We start from the raw sequence: 15357 nt of genomic DNA, 5'->3' as shown, positions 1-15357 counted from the left end.
CAAGGCATCACTGCTTCTTCCTCCTAATGTTGTGGTACCATGTCTGTGTGTGAGCAGTGCAGGTTCTGTGGCAGCACACTGTTGACTCACCGAAGGGTAAGAAAGCTCTGGCAGATGGGCACGCAGTGTTAAATGGTCCCTTTTATAGCTTTGACGTTTATTATGCAGATGTATTCAAACTCCCTCTTGAAACTGCAGTAGCGTATTATCAGTATTTGGTAGAAGTAGTTACAATGTACAGTTCAATAGAGAGTCTCTGGAGAAGACACAGATAGAAAAAAACTTTAAAGAAAAGCCTCACTTAATGTAGCTACCTGGTAGTTAAAATAGAAAAGCCTTTTCTTTCACCTGGCTGTCTTGCTGAGGGCATTGTTCTGAAGTAAATGGCTCTCTTGCAGCAAGCCGGAGCGCCGCTCCTTCCGTGCTTATGCTGCTGTGCTATACATCGATCCCAGGATGAGGATCTTCATCAACGGACACAAAGTGCAAACCAAACGACTCTCGTGCTGCCTCTACAAGCCAAGGTAAGTGTTGGACCCAAAATCTGCAGATGTGTGGGACCTTTTGGCATTAGAGAAAAGGTTTAGCATTTTGCTCTCCAGCAAACATTCTGCATAATTCCATGTTAAAGCCACAGAAACAGACCATAAGAAAATGGCATGTGGTGCTGATGTCATGGAAAAAGAGGTACATTTTGGAAAATCTAATGTTTTTAAAAATTGCATGAGTCAATGGTGCAATTTGGCTCCCTTTCAGAACAAACTAAGAAATGAAGATCCTTGTTCAAAATACTATATTCACCCAAAACTGTTGGGTAACTGTGTTGTTTTTTTGACCAGGACAAGGAAATACATATAGTTGGCGTTGGGATTATTACTGAAACGAAACTAGACTGAGCAGTTTGAAACAGCTGCTTTTATACATAGCTAATCTAGGTTTGAATAGAGATTGAGAAATAGCTTTCTCTCTAGTCTTTTAAATTCCCTTAAACAAAAAATGTGACAGTGAGCTGAGGTGTGCTTCCAGTTGGCTGAACAGAGACTGGAAAAGGTTACCAGCGTGGGAGGGTAAAGGGAAACATGTATTTAAGTCTGCTTGAGGCAGTAGTGTTCTTCTGTCCCTGGGAGCACACAGTCTGCATTCTAGATACTTTAGCATGATTTGGTTTAATAAAATCGTAGTAATTTTGCAGAGTATTAGCTGATTGTTTTAGTATAGCATTTTGGCTTGCAGTGGTATTTCAGTAGTATAGGCCCACTCTCAGCCCACTAAGGCGCTGTTACCTACCCCAGGCCAGTTACCTACCTTCAGTGCCCAGTGGTGCCTGAAGAGTCTGGCTGGTTTCTAACTCAGGGCATGGTCTGTCTGTCAAGCTCGTACTTCCTCAGCTCCTTTATGTGAGAACGTGTGAGATGTTATTAGAAACCTGAGCAAAGTCAAGGAATGTTACACCCGCTACTCCCTGTGCTGGCCAGGTCAGTTGTTTCCCTGCAGATGGCAGGAAACTTGCTACTGTAAATCCTGATTTGCCGGATAGAAAATTTCTGGATTTCTGACTCTGTTTTACCTACATGGGCTCCTTTGGGGTCAGCTGATGCAGCATCAGTGCTCAGCTCTTTAGCATGGCTGTGTTTCTAGCCCAGTAGCCTGGACCAGGTAAGTGTTGAACTTTCCTGGTCCAGCAAAGGGATGGAACAGGCAGCAGAGGTGCTGCTGCGTTACACCGTGCGTAGCTGTTGTGGGACATCCTGAGGGGCTCTTTCCCTTAAGTGGCGGCTCCCTCCTGCAGTAGGACTGTCAGTCAGATTGCCTTCATCTCTGAAGGAAAAGCCTGTACAGTGGCTTGTCTGCAGGTTCCAGTGTTGGTGTTAGAGAACAAAGAATGGAAATCCACCGTGGATTTAGGGTATGCAAATGAATGTCATGAGGCTGGAGATGGCTCACGGTGCCATCATCTGGGACACCTTACAGTTGCTCACAGTGCTCCCTGCTGTCCCTATAGTCCCCTCAGGAGCTGCCCTGCCTCTGAGCTGGGCATGGGGGGATAATTCAGCTTCACCTTGCTTCTCTCTTTTTTTTTTCCCTCAGAAAAATCAGTTGGATATGGATGAGGTAATGTGGTTATGCCAGCATGTTGAGAGCAGCCTGGCTTTCAGTGTGCTCTCTCTCTTGCCCCTAGGTAGCTTTCATCAATCTTACGTAAGTTAGAGGTGATACTGCCAAAATCCTGTCTCTACAACTCCTGTCACAGTGACTTCACCCAACTGGGTGATTTCTGGAAGTGTTAGCACCTGCCTGCTTTTTTGTCACTGAGGAAATCCTTATGAATAGCAGAAAATGAGTTTAGCAAAATGTATTTCAGGGAACTGTGCTTGTGGTGTGAATTTTCTAGATTTGGGAGCAAGGGATTCCTGTTGGAGAGACTATTTCTGACCTCAGTACCAACATCCATATGTGCTCACCCACAGAAATAAACCCAAACAAAACTTTTCATCTGTACAGTGTGGTTTCTCATGAGTCCTGACAGTTTATCTGCCATTTGGAGGTAATCTTGGGATCTAAATGTGATTCCAATCAATTGGTCAGTCAAGCCTTATGTCCCTATGCAAAAAGCATTTCTAGTGGCTTTTGCTTTGGCTAAATGCTGGAAAGGTTTATTTCCCATAAAGAGTTATTTGGAGTAGGATTTTCCTCTTGATACATCTAAAACCTTGTGTCTTAAGATGATCTGAGTTCCTGCAGGCTTTGCTTGTCCTTGGTGTCGTCTTCCCTAATTACGTGCCTCTGCTCAGAGGCACTCATAAGCTTTGGCCTCACACACGCCCGTCTCTCACTCTGCAGCAGTCTGTGGATTGGGATCTGCATTGGGCATTTAAAGATATAGGAAAGGTGAAACAAGCCGCCGCAGCTCCAGCACAATTTACAGGGTTGTAAGTCAGATGTGGAGCACACAGAAATGTCCTGAAACTTAAAGCTGTGATCAGATTGTTTTTCTGCTTTGAGCTAGCTAGCCCTGTGTGAGATGGACCTGTCAGATGGTACCTGTGGACAGCTGTTTGCAGGAAAAAGGAAAGATTATTTAGCTGTAGTGGGAGGATTTTGAGAAGCTTTCCATATATATTCATTCTTCCTTTCCACTTCTGAAGAAGAAATTATTTCTCTAAGTCTTGCGATTTCCTCAGAGTAGGGGTATATTTTGCCCCCAGTGGCTAGTGCAGAAAAAGACAGGGCATTGTGGTTGCAACTTCTACTAAAACATCTCTGACTTAAAGAGATTTTTACCTAGGTTCAACCAAAATGTCCAGTTCCTGATATGTAAACCTCTTCCATTTATTGAGTCTGTTGGGAGGAGTATACAGTAGCTACTCGTAGGGACTTTTTTCTCTCATGCAGTGATGAAATCTTGGTTTGACCTTACTGCTGAGTTTGCTGATTAATAAATTTTGATCCTCCCAGGATGTACAAATATACTTCAAACCGTTTCAAGACCCGTGCAGAGCAAGAGGTGAAGAAAGCAGAGCACATGGCAAGGATAGGTGAGTCCTCAGGGTATGCATATGCCCTCATTCAGCTGTTGCGAAGGGAAGGTCTGAACACTTGCTGGATATGACTTGGATTGCTTGCCTCTGGGATCATTGGAATTGCTCAGGAACTGAGTTATTACAGTGACTACAGACGACCCAGACTTGCTTCCATGCAATGGAAGGAATGTACATTGTTCTCTGAGATCATTTCATCTGGGTAACAGCTGTACAGGATACTCCTTGGAGCCCCAGCTGTCTGCCCTCACTCCAGCCAAAGCCTGGTTGAACCCTGTCACCCCACAGTTCTGCTCTCACCTTTAGCATATCATGAGCTCTTGGTTGTGTTCTCCTTTTGCCCTTTTCTGTTGAGGCAGCTCAAAAAGTAGATTTTTGTTCCGTCACTTGATGTAAAGGGATTGGTCCACTTAGAAGTGGAGCTCTAGTGTCTGACTCTGAAAAATGCTGCCATTGGTGTTCCAGTGCTGAGAACAGGTCTCATTGGCATGGAAACGTTACTCATTTCCATCACCAAACCTGCCTGGTGCCTCTGGCTGTGCAGGGAACCAGTACTGTGCCCAGGTGGCCAAGAAGGCCAATGGCATCCTGGCCTGTTTTAGAAATAGTGTGGCCAACAGGACTAGAGAAATGATTCTTCCCCATCTGTACTTGGCACTGGTGAGGCCACACCTTGAGTACTGTGTCCAGTTCTGGGTCTCTCACTTCAAGAAGGACATTGAGGTGTTGGAGCAAGTCCATAGAAGGGCAGCAAAGGTGGTGAAGGGTCTGGAGCGCATGTCCTGTGAGGAGCGGCTGAGGGAGCTGGGGTTGCTTGGCCTGGGGAAGAGGAGGCTCAGAGGAGACCTTATTAGTCTACAACTCCCTGAGAGGAGGTTTTAGCCGGGTGGGGCTTGGTCTCTTCTCCCAGGCATCTAGTCACAGGACCAGAGGACATAGTCTCAAGCTGTGCCAGGGGAGGTTTTAGGTTGGACATTAGGAAGAATATCATCACAGAAGGGGTCATTTAGACATTGGAATGCCCAGGGAGCTAATGGAGTTACCATCCCTGGAGGTGTTTAAGGGAGAACTGGATGTGGCACTTAGTGCCATGATCTATTTGACGTAGTAGTGTTAGGTCATAGGTTGGACTCGATGATCTTGGAGGTCTTTTCCAACCTGAATGATTCTGTAATTCTGTGAACCGGCCCGGTGCCTCCAGGGGTGCAGGGACCACTGAACTGTCCCAGTGCCCCCTGGGGGAGAGGGGGTGCTGAGCAAAGTGCTTAGGATGTGGTGGCGAAAACTCCCAGCTGACCTCAAACTGTTACTGCAAGATTGGGTCACATGGAACCTCTAGGACTAAAACATACTCATAGCATTATCCTCAGCCTCAGCAGCACACATCTCATTGCTTTGCTTGTAGGAAAATGGATTTAATCTGTAACAACCAAGCTCTCTTGTTCTGTTGTTGGTAGAAAAGATTAATTTCTTTCTCCAGCTCTCCAGAGGGATTCTCACCCAGGAATGATTTGCAGTGTGCTCTTTCAAACCCCAGGAGTGCATTGTGAGAAATGGTGGGTCTCAGCTGAGCAAACAGCAGTTCCAGCCTGCCAGAGCTGCCTGCCAGGGATGTGTTGGAATCCATCAGACTGCGAGAGTGCTGATTCTCTGGAAGTAGCTTATGAGCTTGTGGAATGAAAACTTAGGATAACCAGAAAATAGCTGGAGGAGGAGGAGGATGTATGGCCAGCTGAGACTATTGGTGACATGGCTTTGGCATACTGTAGGAAGAGCCATGTCTAAGAAGTAAAGACATACATATGTTTAAGGTGAGGAAAAGCCATTTTTTCATTCCATGGGAACTGACTTCCTGCTTCATGTGATAGGCTGTAGTATCCAGATCCCTAAGTGAGTGGGTGGACCTAGGAAAAAAGTACCATTCCTGGGCAAGGTGGCTGTGAAAGACCATCAGCTGCTTTCTGTGTCCTTCAGAACCAAGACTGAGTACTGCACTGAGGCACCTTGGTGTTGCCATTGCCTGGCTTCTGGAAATCCCCTTCCAAAGTTTGGAAAGCAAACAAACAGGAGAGGTGAGGAATCACGCAGGTGTCCAGTACTGGAAATCGTTAACAGCTCTGTGCTGCACTGAGTATTATTTTGGAGTATTTTGGTGTGTCCAGTGCCTTGCTTGGCAGTGCCATGGGTATGCTGTGCCTTTTGTCCTCTGGGAGGATGTGGATGCAGGTACCAGATGCTGTCTGCTCGCTGTCCTGCGTAGGACACACATTTTACCCACTGGGGCCTCAGCCCTGTCAACTGTCTCAGTTGTCACTGCATTAGTGGAGCAGGTTTGACCTTCTGGGTTACTGCTGTGTTCTTTCCACTAGCCACAGATATTTTTAGCCCACCAGCAACTTCCCTACAAGCTCTGATTGAAGTGGACCGAGTGCTTTAAACAGCCTCCAGATTCCTGTGGGTTTGATTTAGCCAGGCTGTCTCTTGATGATGGTTGCTCACACAGCACAGTCCTGCTGTGACCTGCTTGGTGGGCAGCTGTGAACTCAGAGAGCGCTGCTGTGGGAATGAGGGGAACACAACTCCAATGAGATGCTGCATAGGAAGGAAAAGGGATTGTTATTGTAGTGGTATAAGTGAGCTGACTGACTACAGACTTTTGTTTCCTTCTGTCTGGCAACTGAGTGCTGCTTTTCAGAGAGATGCTGGTAATCCCTAGGAGCCAGTTGCTACCCTGTCATCTTTCTGCTTGCCCCGTCCTCTGTAAATCTTAGACAAGGTTGTTCCTCAATTGTTGTGTTTCTTGTTTTGAGAGTCTCACAGCTGCAGTTTGTCTCTGTGTGAGGAGAGCAGGGAGGGAGGGCTTTTGGGTGTGCTGTAACTGTGCTGCTGCCCCCCTGTTGCGAGGGCGTGGGCCTTCTGCTCACCTTGGTGTGAGCCACACCGTCCCTCAGCATGCACCCATTGTATTTCCAAATCACAGAATCACAGAATGGTTTGGATCGGAAGGGACCTTAAAGCTCTACTCATTCCATGCCCTTCCACTAGGCAGGGCAACTTGCACTAGACCTGGATGCTTCAAACCCTGTCAAACCTGGCCTTGAACACTTCCAGAGATGGGGCAGCCACAGTTTATTTGGGCAACCTGTACCAGTGCCTCACCACCTTCACATGGAAGAATTTCTTCCCAACAGTCCCTCTAGCCCTATTCTCTGTCAGTCAGAAGCCATTCTCCCTTGTCCTGTCATTCCAGGCCCTTGTCCAAAGTTCCTCTTCAGCTCTCTCGGAGCCCCTTTAGGCACTGGAAGGCACTCTAAGGTCTCCCTGGAGCCTTCTCTTCTCCAGGCGGAACACTCCAAGTTCTCCCAACCTGTCTCCAGAGCAGAGCTGCTCCAGCTCTTGGAGCATCTCTGTGACCTCCTCTGGACTTGCTCCAGCAGCTCCATGTCCTTCTGATGTTGAGGCCCCAGAGCTGGAGGCAGCTCTACAGGTGGGCAGCGTCTCAACGGAGCGAAGCAAAGGGGCAGATTTCTCCCCTCCCCTGCTGCCCACGCTGTGGGATGAGCCCAGCACACGGGGGGTTTCAGGGTGCCAGTGCACACAGGTGGGGTATGTCCAGCCTCTCACCCACCAGCACTCCCCCAAGTCCTTTTCAGGGCTGCTCTCAATCCATTCTCCTTGCTGAAAATGAGGTTTATTGAATGAATCTTAAGCGATATAAGGGTTGTGTGCACCTATCGCCAACATTCCTCTTGCTCTAGGAGAGAAGTGAAAAGGGGAGTATCTTTTATGTATTAAGTTTCTTGCATGCAAGGCTCAGGTACAGGGTAGGTTTTCAGAACGCTGGGTCCTATTTCGTGGATAGCACAGATTTCTCTTTTTCCAGGCAAAATTTAGCTATTATCAGAGACAAAAGCATTTCTGAGAGTAGTCTTTTCCCTTCATCTCTGCAAGAAAATGATCTCTTTGAGATTCCTTTTCAAGCCTCTTTTTGTGAGAGTCTTTCTGTGAATCATTGCCAGGCAGATCGGGCAGGGCCACTAGTATCCTTATGCTTTCCAGTTCTTTGTTGACTTCCTCTAGGATCCTTCCTTTAAACGTGCTTTTGCAGAGTTTATCCCTGCAATTGTGACAGTGTTGACTGTGACCTCTGAGCACGTTTGAGATGCTGTGTTGGTGGGGCCCTCTCCTGTAAGGTTTGATTTTTGTACCTTTTTGTGTTTCTTTGTACCCTTGTAACACATCTGTGCAGCAAAGGCTCTCTGGAATCGCTCTCCTGTACTGACTGGCTGACATCATCCTTGTCCCTGTGTGTTTCAGCAGAGGAGAAGGCTCGTGAGGCAGAGAGCAAAGCTCGTGTCCTTGAGCAGCGCCTTGGAGGGGATCTCACGCGGGAGTCCAGGGTGAGCCTTAGCAGCGTGCTTTAGCAGCGTGGTTTGTTTTGGGCACTGAGGGACAGTTCAGAGCACTGGCAGTGGAGCAGTGCTGGCTGAGCAGCACCTGTGGCAGCCCCCCCATGGCAGCATCCTGTGTGCTGGTTAAGCAGGTGGTGACTCCAGTTGATGGTGAGCTGCCAGCAGCGTTCAGGCAGCTCCATAATCTCCTTACCACTGTATGTGCTTCACGTTCTGCACTTGATGTCCAGCCCAACTGGGACGCACGCTGGCATTCCCTTGCCCACGCCCCCCATATATTCTGGGTGGGAAGGCGACCTCCAAGCCCCAGATGCTGTTTGCTGTCAGACTCTGTGGAAGAGGCCTGGGGAACAGGAGGTGTTGGAACAGGAGTAGAACTGGGAACTTTTTGGCTGTTCCCCCCTGCCTGTGCAGCTGTCTCTAAGGCATTTGGGCAGGGGCTTTTGGAGAGGGGTTCTTTGCTTTCTCCCAGTGGGACTGTGGCTTTGAGAGGGGCAAGGCTGACCCCAGTGCTGCAGGGGGGGAGGAGGGCTCGCAGGGGTACCGGGAAGGTCAGCAAGTGACACCAGCTTAAAATCAATGGGCTTCCTATTGGCATCAGGTGGAAACAACAGTATCCAAGTGCCCTGGCTGTTTCCCTGTGCTCAGTTGCCTCTAGTTTCAGTTTCCTGGGACCTTTAATTACATTTAGACATTTTTTTCCAAGCAACTGTGTAGCTGCTTAAACTACAGAGGGTAAGTGCTGCCCTACATGTGGAGTCATGTTGGTTGTCACCTGCCACCCGTCATGAATTCTTTTACATTTAGAACGATTTCTCAGATTTTTTTTGAAAGGGGAAAAAAATCATAATTTGAGTGAATTTTATGAATTTCCCAGTAGCAGCTTTACTGTGCAATGCCTTTTTGCAGGCGACGCTGCGTCAGGTCCAGAACTCAGCCATCACCATGCGGCGGGAGGCTGATGTCAAGAAAAGGATTAAGGATGCAAAGCAGCGGTGAGTGCAGGGGCTTCCAGGCTCTAGAGTTCCCAGTGGTTAGTGCAGGGGCTTCCAAATTCTGGAGTTCCGTGGCTGTTTGCTCCCAGGTGCTCAGATGTCTCTTGTGCTTTGTGCGTGTGGTGGAGGAGGAGGAATTCAGCTCAAAGCTTAAATATCCATGGGCATCCAGTATGCCCAGGCTATTAAACCAAGCAGCTAGGTCACTATTCCGGTTACCTCTGCTGCTCCCCTCTTATCTGCTGAAAGACATGTGGGTGCGTGGGTTAAGTTGTTTGCTGTAGATGTTTACTTGGTTTTCACATCAGCTGTTTTCACTCTTTTACTTTTCCACCTGCAGGTAAGATTCAGGCTGGTGAACCAATGTTCACAAGTTACAATGAAAACAGCTTTAGGAATTGTAGGGATGTTTTCTGAAAACATGCTGAATTTTGTTGTAGTCAGTGCTGTGAAATTTGAAGATATGCTTCTAGTTTAGGTCTGATTGCAATTAACTTTGGCTTTTGATGTACTCACAGGAATATTTCACTCTTTATATACATTTTTTTGCATTTCTCAAATTAAGCGGTAACCAGAAACAAACGCTCTTAAAACAAATGCTGAGTCTGAGGAAGTTGGGGATTTGCGTACAGCATGTCTCTCTTCCCACCTGGTTGTTTGCATGCTAGTTTACATGGCTGCCTAGGTCAGAACTATCCCAGACTTGTTGCCAGAGATAGATCTAATGCATCTTAAAATGCTAAAAGGAAAGAAATAAATACAGCTTTAATTTAAAAGTGCTAGGGCTGAGATCTGAAGGATGTAGAAACTCATGGGAGAAACTATTTTGTTCAGCTTCCACGTACTTTTCCATGTACAGTTTGTCCTTTAATTCTTGAGTTTGGTGACGTTAGTGCGCCAAGGAAAATTTTGTGAGTGGTCTCCTGCCCCTTGTGCCCATGGGCAAAATACTTTTTCCTATTAATAAGCTGACCCTCAAAAAAAGCTCTGGGCAGGCACATGGTTTTCCCTGTGTCCCTGCATTCATCACGGGTGATCGGAGACAGTTCAGAAGGTCAGGCTTTTCCACAACCTTTTACTTCATCCAGAAAACAGAAGAAATTCCTGAAAAATGTGTATAATAGGAAACCTTCTGTATGAACCTTTTGGAAAACTCCTGAGTTACAGAGGATGTCCTAGGACAGTTTTCTGCTGTTTCTCTGGTGCTGAGTGCATCAATGAAAGAAGTGCTTTCTGTTTTCCAAAGCCTGCATAAGATCAGGTTATAAGTCCAAATGATAGGACAGGTACTAAATTCTTAGTAATGAAATCCCTGGCTTTTGAACCACCACTTAATTTTCTATGGTTTGGATAATAATTTGACTTCCCGTCCTCTGTGATAAAAATGAGGAGATGCCCTTCCTATTTTGTGGGGGAGTGCATGGTATTACTTGAAATGTAAGGCTCTGCATCCTTTTCCAGAAGTTATAAAAAGAAAATGAATCCCTGGGATGGGTGTTTTGCCACACCTCCTCCTGCTCTTGAATCACAGTTGTCCACCTTGATGAGCTGGGACCAAAGGGTCACATTCCAGCCCAGCAGTTGGCAGTGTTGAAAACCCCTATTGGCAAAAGTTTAGATTTAAAAGTACTGAAAATTGCTATTACAGATGTTTTCCTAGAAAAGTATTATAGTCACCTGTTTTAAAGGAAGGTGTAACACAGGGTGCTGTTACATCTGTGTGGGGGAGGATGGCCTTAAACAAAAAATGAATATGAATTCAGTCTATTTTGGGGATTTGTTCTGAGGTGTTTCACCATTAAGACAGACTTACATCTCATATATGCAGGTGATCACAGAGCAGGGCTCGAGCATGCACAGCTCAGGTCCTCCTAATATCTGATATTAGTAGACAGCAGAACATTTTAAAGAATTCCGCTATCTTCAACTAACCACTGAAGCAGAAGTCAAATTTCTGAGTGGGATAAAGCACATAAGTGCTAAGGACTTTATGAGAGTGGAAGGGGGGATATAAGTGAGGTCAAAATTGAGAGAGGTGGGCAGGACTGTGGTATAGGCTCTGCCTTGAAGTAATTACAGGTTTGGACCTTGCATTTGAGGATACCTTCAGCCTGAAGCTGAGGATCCTCCTTATGAAAAATCCTCTGCGTGGATTTCAGGGAAACTGTGGAACCTGATTAATTTAATCTGGTAAAGAGCAGTAGTTCTGTTTGTGAGACACAGGGATTTTGTTTGATTTATAGCACAAAGAGATCAATCTCAAGGCTTTCTGCCTCGCTGGAGACAGAACTTCCGGTAACCAAAGTTCAGATTCGGAAATCCCTATGAGCTCACAAACATATTTGAGGCCAACTTTTGTTGGAGTCATCCACTGCATAGATAAAGGAGAAATCATGCAAATTGATATCCTGGCATGAAAGAAAAAAAAGGTCTGTTTGGACTGTGCGTTGTATCCTCCAGCTTTCCAGCTTAAGGAACAGCCTTTCAAAACTTGGAATTAGGCGAACTTTCCAGAATTTGAAAATCAAGACTACAGTTTTGTATCAAAATCTGAATTTTCATGGTTTATCTAGACAGGGATCTGCATCTGGAAAATACAAACCAAAATAGCATTGGTAAGGACCAGTCTGTACCAAACAACACTCTCATGAAACTAGTTCACTGTCGTTTTTTGAACAAGCACATCTGAAGTAAAATCCAGAATCTGTTCTGAAGGAGAAAACAAGCAAATGAATAATTATCTGTCCATCCTAAAATAGTGTCTGTATTGCAAAGTTTTTGTATTTTGTTCATGTTCAGTTGTAATGCCCATTCAACAACTGCTTTGTATTTTTCAGAAATAGGAGATTACAGGATTAATTTAATGCTCAAGGATGCCAGATTTCCATACCCTCTCTCTAACACCAGTATATAATATGCTTTATTTTCAGCATCTCTGAGGCTCTGTTTCGTTCCCTTCCAGGGCACTGAAGGAACCCAAAGAGCTGAATTTTATCTTTGGGGTGAACATTGAGCAGCGTGAGCTGGACGGCATGTTCATTTATAACTGTAGTCGGCTGATCAAGATGTATGAGAAGGTGGGCCCGCAGCTGGAGGGCGGCATGTGAGTCTTGCAGATTTTTCTGCAGTCTTTTTACTTAAGCCTGGCACATTTCTACATCTAACTTAGGTTGTGCAATAACCTAAGTTATGCGTTAATCATTCTTCACAAGCATGAGGCCTGCTCATTTTGTCAGCCTTCAGTTTGCATTCTGACAAATAAATTATGTTTAATACTGCTTAATATTTCCCCGGTTTCTTGGTATTGAGTTCTCTACATGGATTTTGGTCATCCCTGCAGCAGTATGAGGTGCTTGGGCTCAATGCTGGCGTGTGGCACTGATGAGTGCTGATACCAATAGTGCCTCATTCTAGGGGCAGGGAAAATAGGTCTTGACAGCAAATACAAATATTTGAGCCCACCTTACTTTTTGTATGATGGCTCAGGTTGCAAACCTGGCAGTTTAATGTTTGTGACTGTGTGTTCCTCTTCTAGGGCATGTGGAGGAGTGGTAGGTGTGGTCGATGTGCCCTATTTGGTTCTGGAGCCAACCCATAATAAACAAGATTTCGCTGATGCCAAAGAGTATCGACACTTGCTGAAGGCCATGGGAGAGCATTTGGCTCAGTATTGGAAGGATGTTGCTATAGGTAATGAAGCTTCATGATTACCAGGGGGTGGAAGGAGAAACTTGGGTGTCTGGAGGGCAGCCCAGAGTGCAGGTGGTGATTTTGTGATAATGGCTCCGTACTGAGCAGGATGTGGTTTGTTTTCCAGCCCAGAGAGGTATCATCAAGTTCTGGGATGAATTTGGTTATTTATCAGCAAACTGGAACCAGCCTCCGTCTAGTGAACTACGCTACAAGCGCCGGAGAGCCATGGAGATCCCCACCACGATTCAGTGCGGTGCGTCTGATCTGGCTGCTCCTCCCTGGGGAAGGAGGGGCACTCCTGGCTGCAGCTGGGGAGCAGCTAAATGCGTAGGACATTTGAGATGAGCTTCATTATCGTTATCCCCTCTTAGGGCTTGTCTTCTCTGTGAGTTGCCTCTGTCTGCACACGATGGTACACTGTAACATCCTGGCATAAGGCTCCTTTCCTGCACAGTTCACAAACTGTGATGTTCTTCAGATCCCCTGACAGAGTGGGGCAGGTGTGGCCAGTAGCAGTGTTGAGAGTGGGCTCAGAAATCTCGTATGAACTGGAACTGACCAAAGCCACCCATCCCAGCAGCAGAGTAAAATCTGAAACTTCCCCACAGGCAATGGGAAATGGCCAAGTAATTTGCACCCTAATGCACTAACCTGCTGATCAGTACTGGGTGTGAGCACAAAGGGAACATTTTACAGTTTCCTTGGAATTTAATGCAAGCTCTCTTCTTTGCACCTCTAAACAGCTCTGGGTAAGCCCTTGCCAGGGTTAGGGAGAGCTCAACACTATCACTTTGTCTCCTGGTAGAGGGACACCAAACTCCCTTATTTTCTCCCCAGGACTTGGGGATGAGGATGTAAGAAAAGAATGGGAGGCCATTCTTGTGGAATTATTTTGTTAGGTTCTTCTACTTCGATGATTTTCTCAGGCCTTTCAAAGTTCCTACCAAAGAGGAGGGGCTTTACTCTCATTCTTCTTGTCCTCCCGTGTTGACATCCTTGCAGAGCCTGATTTAAGGACATTTGGATTTTCCTGGCAAAACTTGATTTTGTGAAGCTGTTGGTTTCCTGGTAGGCCAGCAATAGTCTCAAAGTGTTCCTGGTTCATCAAAACTGTAATAATTATTATAATTTTTTTTTTTCTTTTAGTGGATAAATCTCTGACTTTTGTTGTGTTGGTATCGGTAGGAGACAGCCTGATTGCTGGGCTGAGCCATCATGTCAGGATTGGCTGTTCTGACTGATTTGTACATGCCATTGTTGCAGCAGGAGTGTGAGGTCCTCTGGTATCAGTTGATGCCAGGCTTCATTGCATTCTTGTTAGGGATGTCTTTGAGGGTTTCATCCAAGCATTTTGTGAGCATGAAGCAAGAATTGACTCTGTATCCTGCGACTGTCTCACTTTTTTTGGCCACTAATCTTATTGTTGCATACACTTTGGTGTTGTACTTGGGCTTTGAATGGGCTGGGGGAAAAAATGAGGTTGTATATCAGACTGTGTATTTCTAATTTGCAAAGTGTCTGTGTGACAGATGTATGTCTGAAGTGGCGGACTCTCCCGTTCCAGCTAAGCTCTGTGGAGAAGAACTACCCTGATAGCTGGGTGTGCTCCATGAACCCTGATCCTGAACAAGACAGGTAAGGATCAGTTAATATTAAGACTTTTCTGCAGTGTGTCTTGCCTGTACATTTGGAGCTTTTTTCTGGTCATCTGGTCTTTGACAATAGTTGGAGGGATTGGCAGTAATTCGGTACCTTTAAACTGTGCTCACAGCCTGTGAAAAGGCAGTGATGATGTGTAGAGCTGAATGTTGGTGGACATTTGTGTGATGTGCAAATTGCAGAGGGCACCCTCGGCAAGTGACAGATGACATCAAACTGGGAGGAGCAGCTCACAAATCAGGAGGTCACGAATTCATCCAGAGGGACCTGCACAGGCTGGAGAAATGGGCCAACAGGAACCTCCTGAGGTTCAACCGGGAGAATGCGAAGTCCTGTCCCTGAGGAGGAACAACCCCGGCAGCAGTGTGCACTGTCCATCCTGGAGCCGATCAGGCTCAGGGAGCTCTCATCAATGTATACCAACACCTGAAGGCAGGTTGCAAAGAGGACAGAGCCTGGCTCTTCCACTAGTGCCCAGTGGCAGGACCAGTGGCCATGGGCACAAAACGGAACACAGGAGACTCCCTCTGCATGTCAGAAACACTTTTTTCCCCTGTGAAGGTGACCAAGCCCTGGCCCAGGTTGCCCAGGAAAAGTGTGCGCTCTCCATCCTTGGAGATATTCTGAGACATGGTCCTGGGCCCCTGGCTCTGGGTGGCCCTGCCTGAGCAGGGGGTGGGATCAGAGGGACCCCAGAGCTGCCTCCAGCCTCAGCCAGTGATTTGGTGAAATTTGGATCCTTTGTGGCTTTTCTGCACTGGCACTGGAAATACTACTGTAGCCTTAGATCATGTTAATTTTGCCATAGGCAGCATAGATGGCAGTCGGAGAATTGTCATGGTGAAGGCGGGGAGTGACACATCTTCAGGGGGGCTTTGCAGTTGTCTTTATTGCTCCTACAGCTCCCACCCATCAGACACCAAACTGCAGCAACTGCACTGGGTTGAGGTGAGCCCAGGGGGGACATTTTACATGCTTGAGGGAGCAGCACTTCCCAGCGATGACTTTTACAGTTATAAAACATAGATAGAATCTCATAATTTGAGTGAGGAAAATGAT

At 46.4% G+C, this 15357-nt stretch overlaps 1 protein-coding gene across 3 annotated transcripts in view; it reads left to right on the top strand.

Annotated features, from left to right (window-relative positions):
• The window catches only part of MORC2 (MORC family CW-type zinc finger 2), a 48926-nt gene that overhangs the window by 22734 nt on the left and 10835 nt on the right, over positions 1–15357 (top strand). For 2 of the 3 annotated variants that reach the window (XM_027730226.2, XM_027730228.2), the window contains exons 9-16: positions 399–524; positions 3457–3536; positions 7857–7939; positions 8861–8946; positions 11909–12049; positions 12482–12636; positions 12764–12892; positions 14169–14274. In XM_027730226.2, coding sequence (XP_027586027.1) covers positions 399–524; positions 3457–3536; positions 7857–7939; positions 8861–8946; positions 11909–12049; positions 12482–12636; positions 12764–12892; positions 14169–14274 — 906 coding nt within the window. The remainder of the gene's footprint in view (positions 1–398; positions 525–3456; positions 3537–7856; positions 7940–8860; positions 8947–11908; positions 12050–12481; positions 12637–12763; positions 12893–14168; positions 14275–15357) is intronic. The other variant, XM_027730227.2, reaches the window with a different exon arrangement.

Source organism: Pipra filicauda, unplaced genomic scaffold (genome assembly GCF_003945595.2).
Source record: "Pipra filicauda isolate LSUMZ 115617 unplaced genomic scaffold, ASM394559v2 scaffold272_size1030459_pilon, whole genome shotgun sequence".
Taxonomy (NCBI): Eukaryota; Metazoa; Chordata; class Aves; order Passeriformes; family Pipridae; genus Pipra; species Pipra filicauda.
This window is presented reverse-complemented; position numbering and strand designations above follow the sequence as displayed.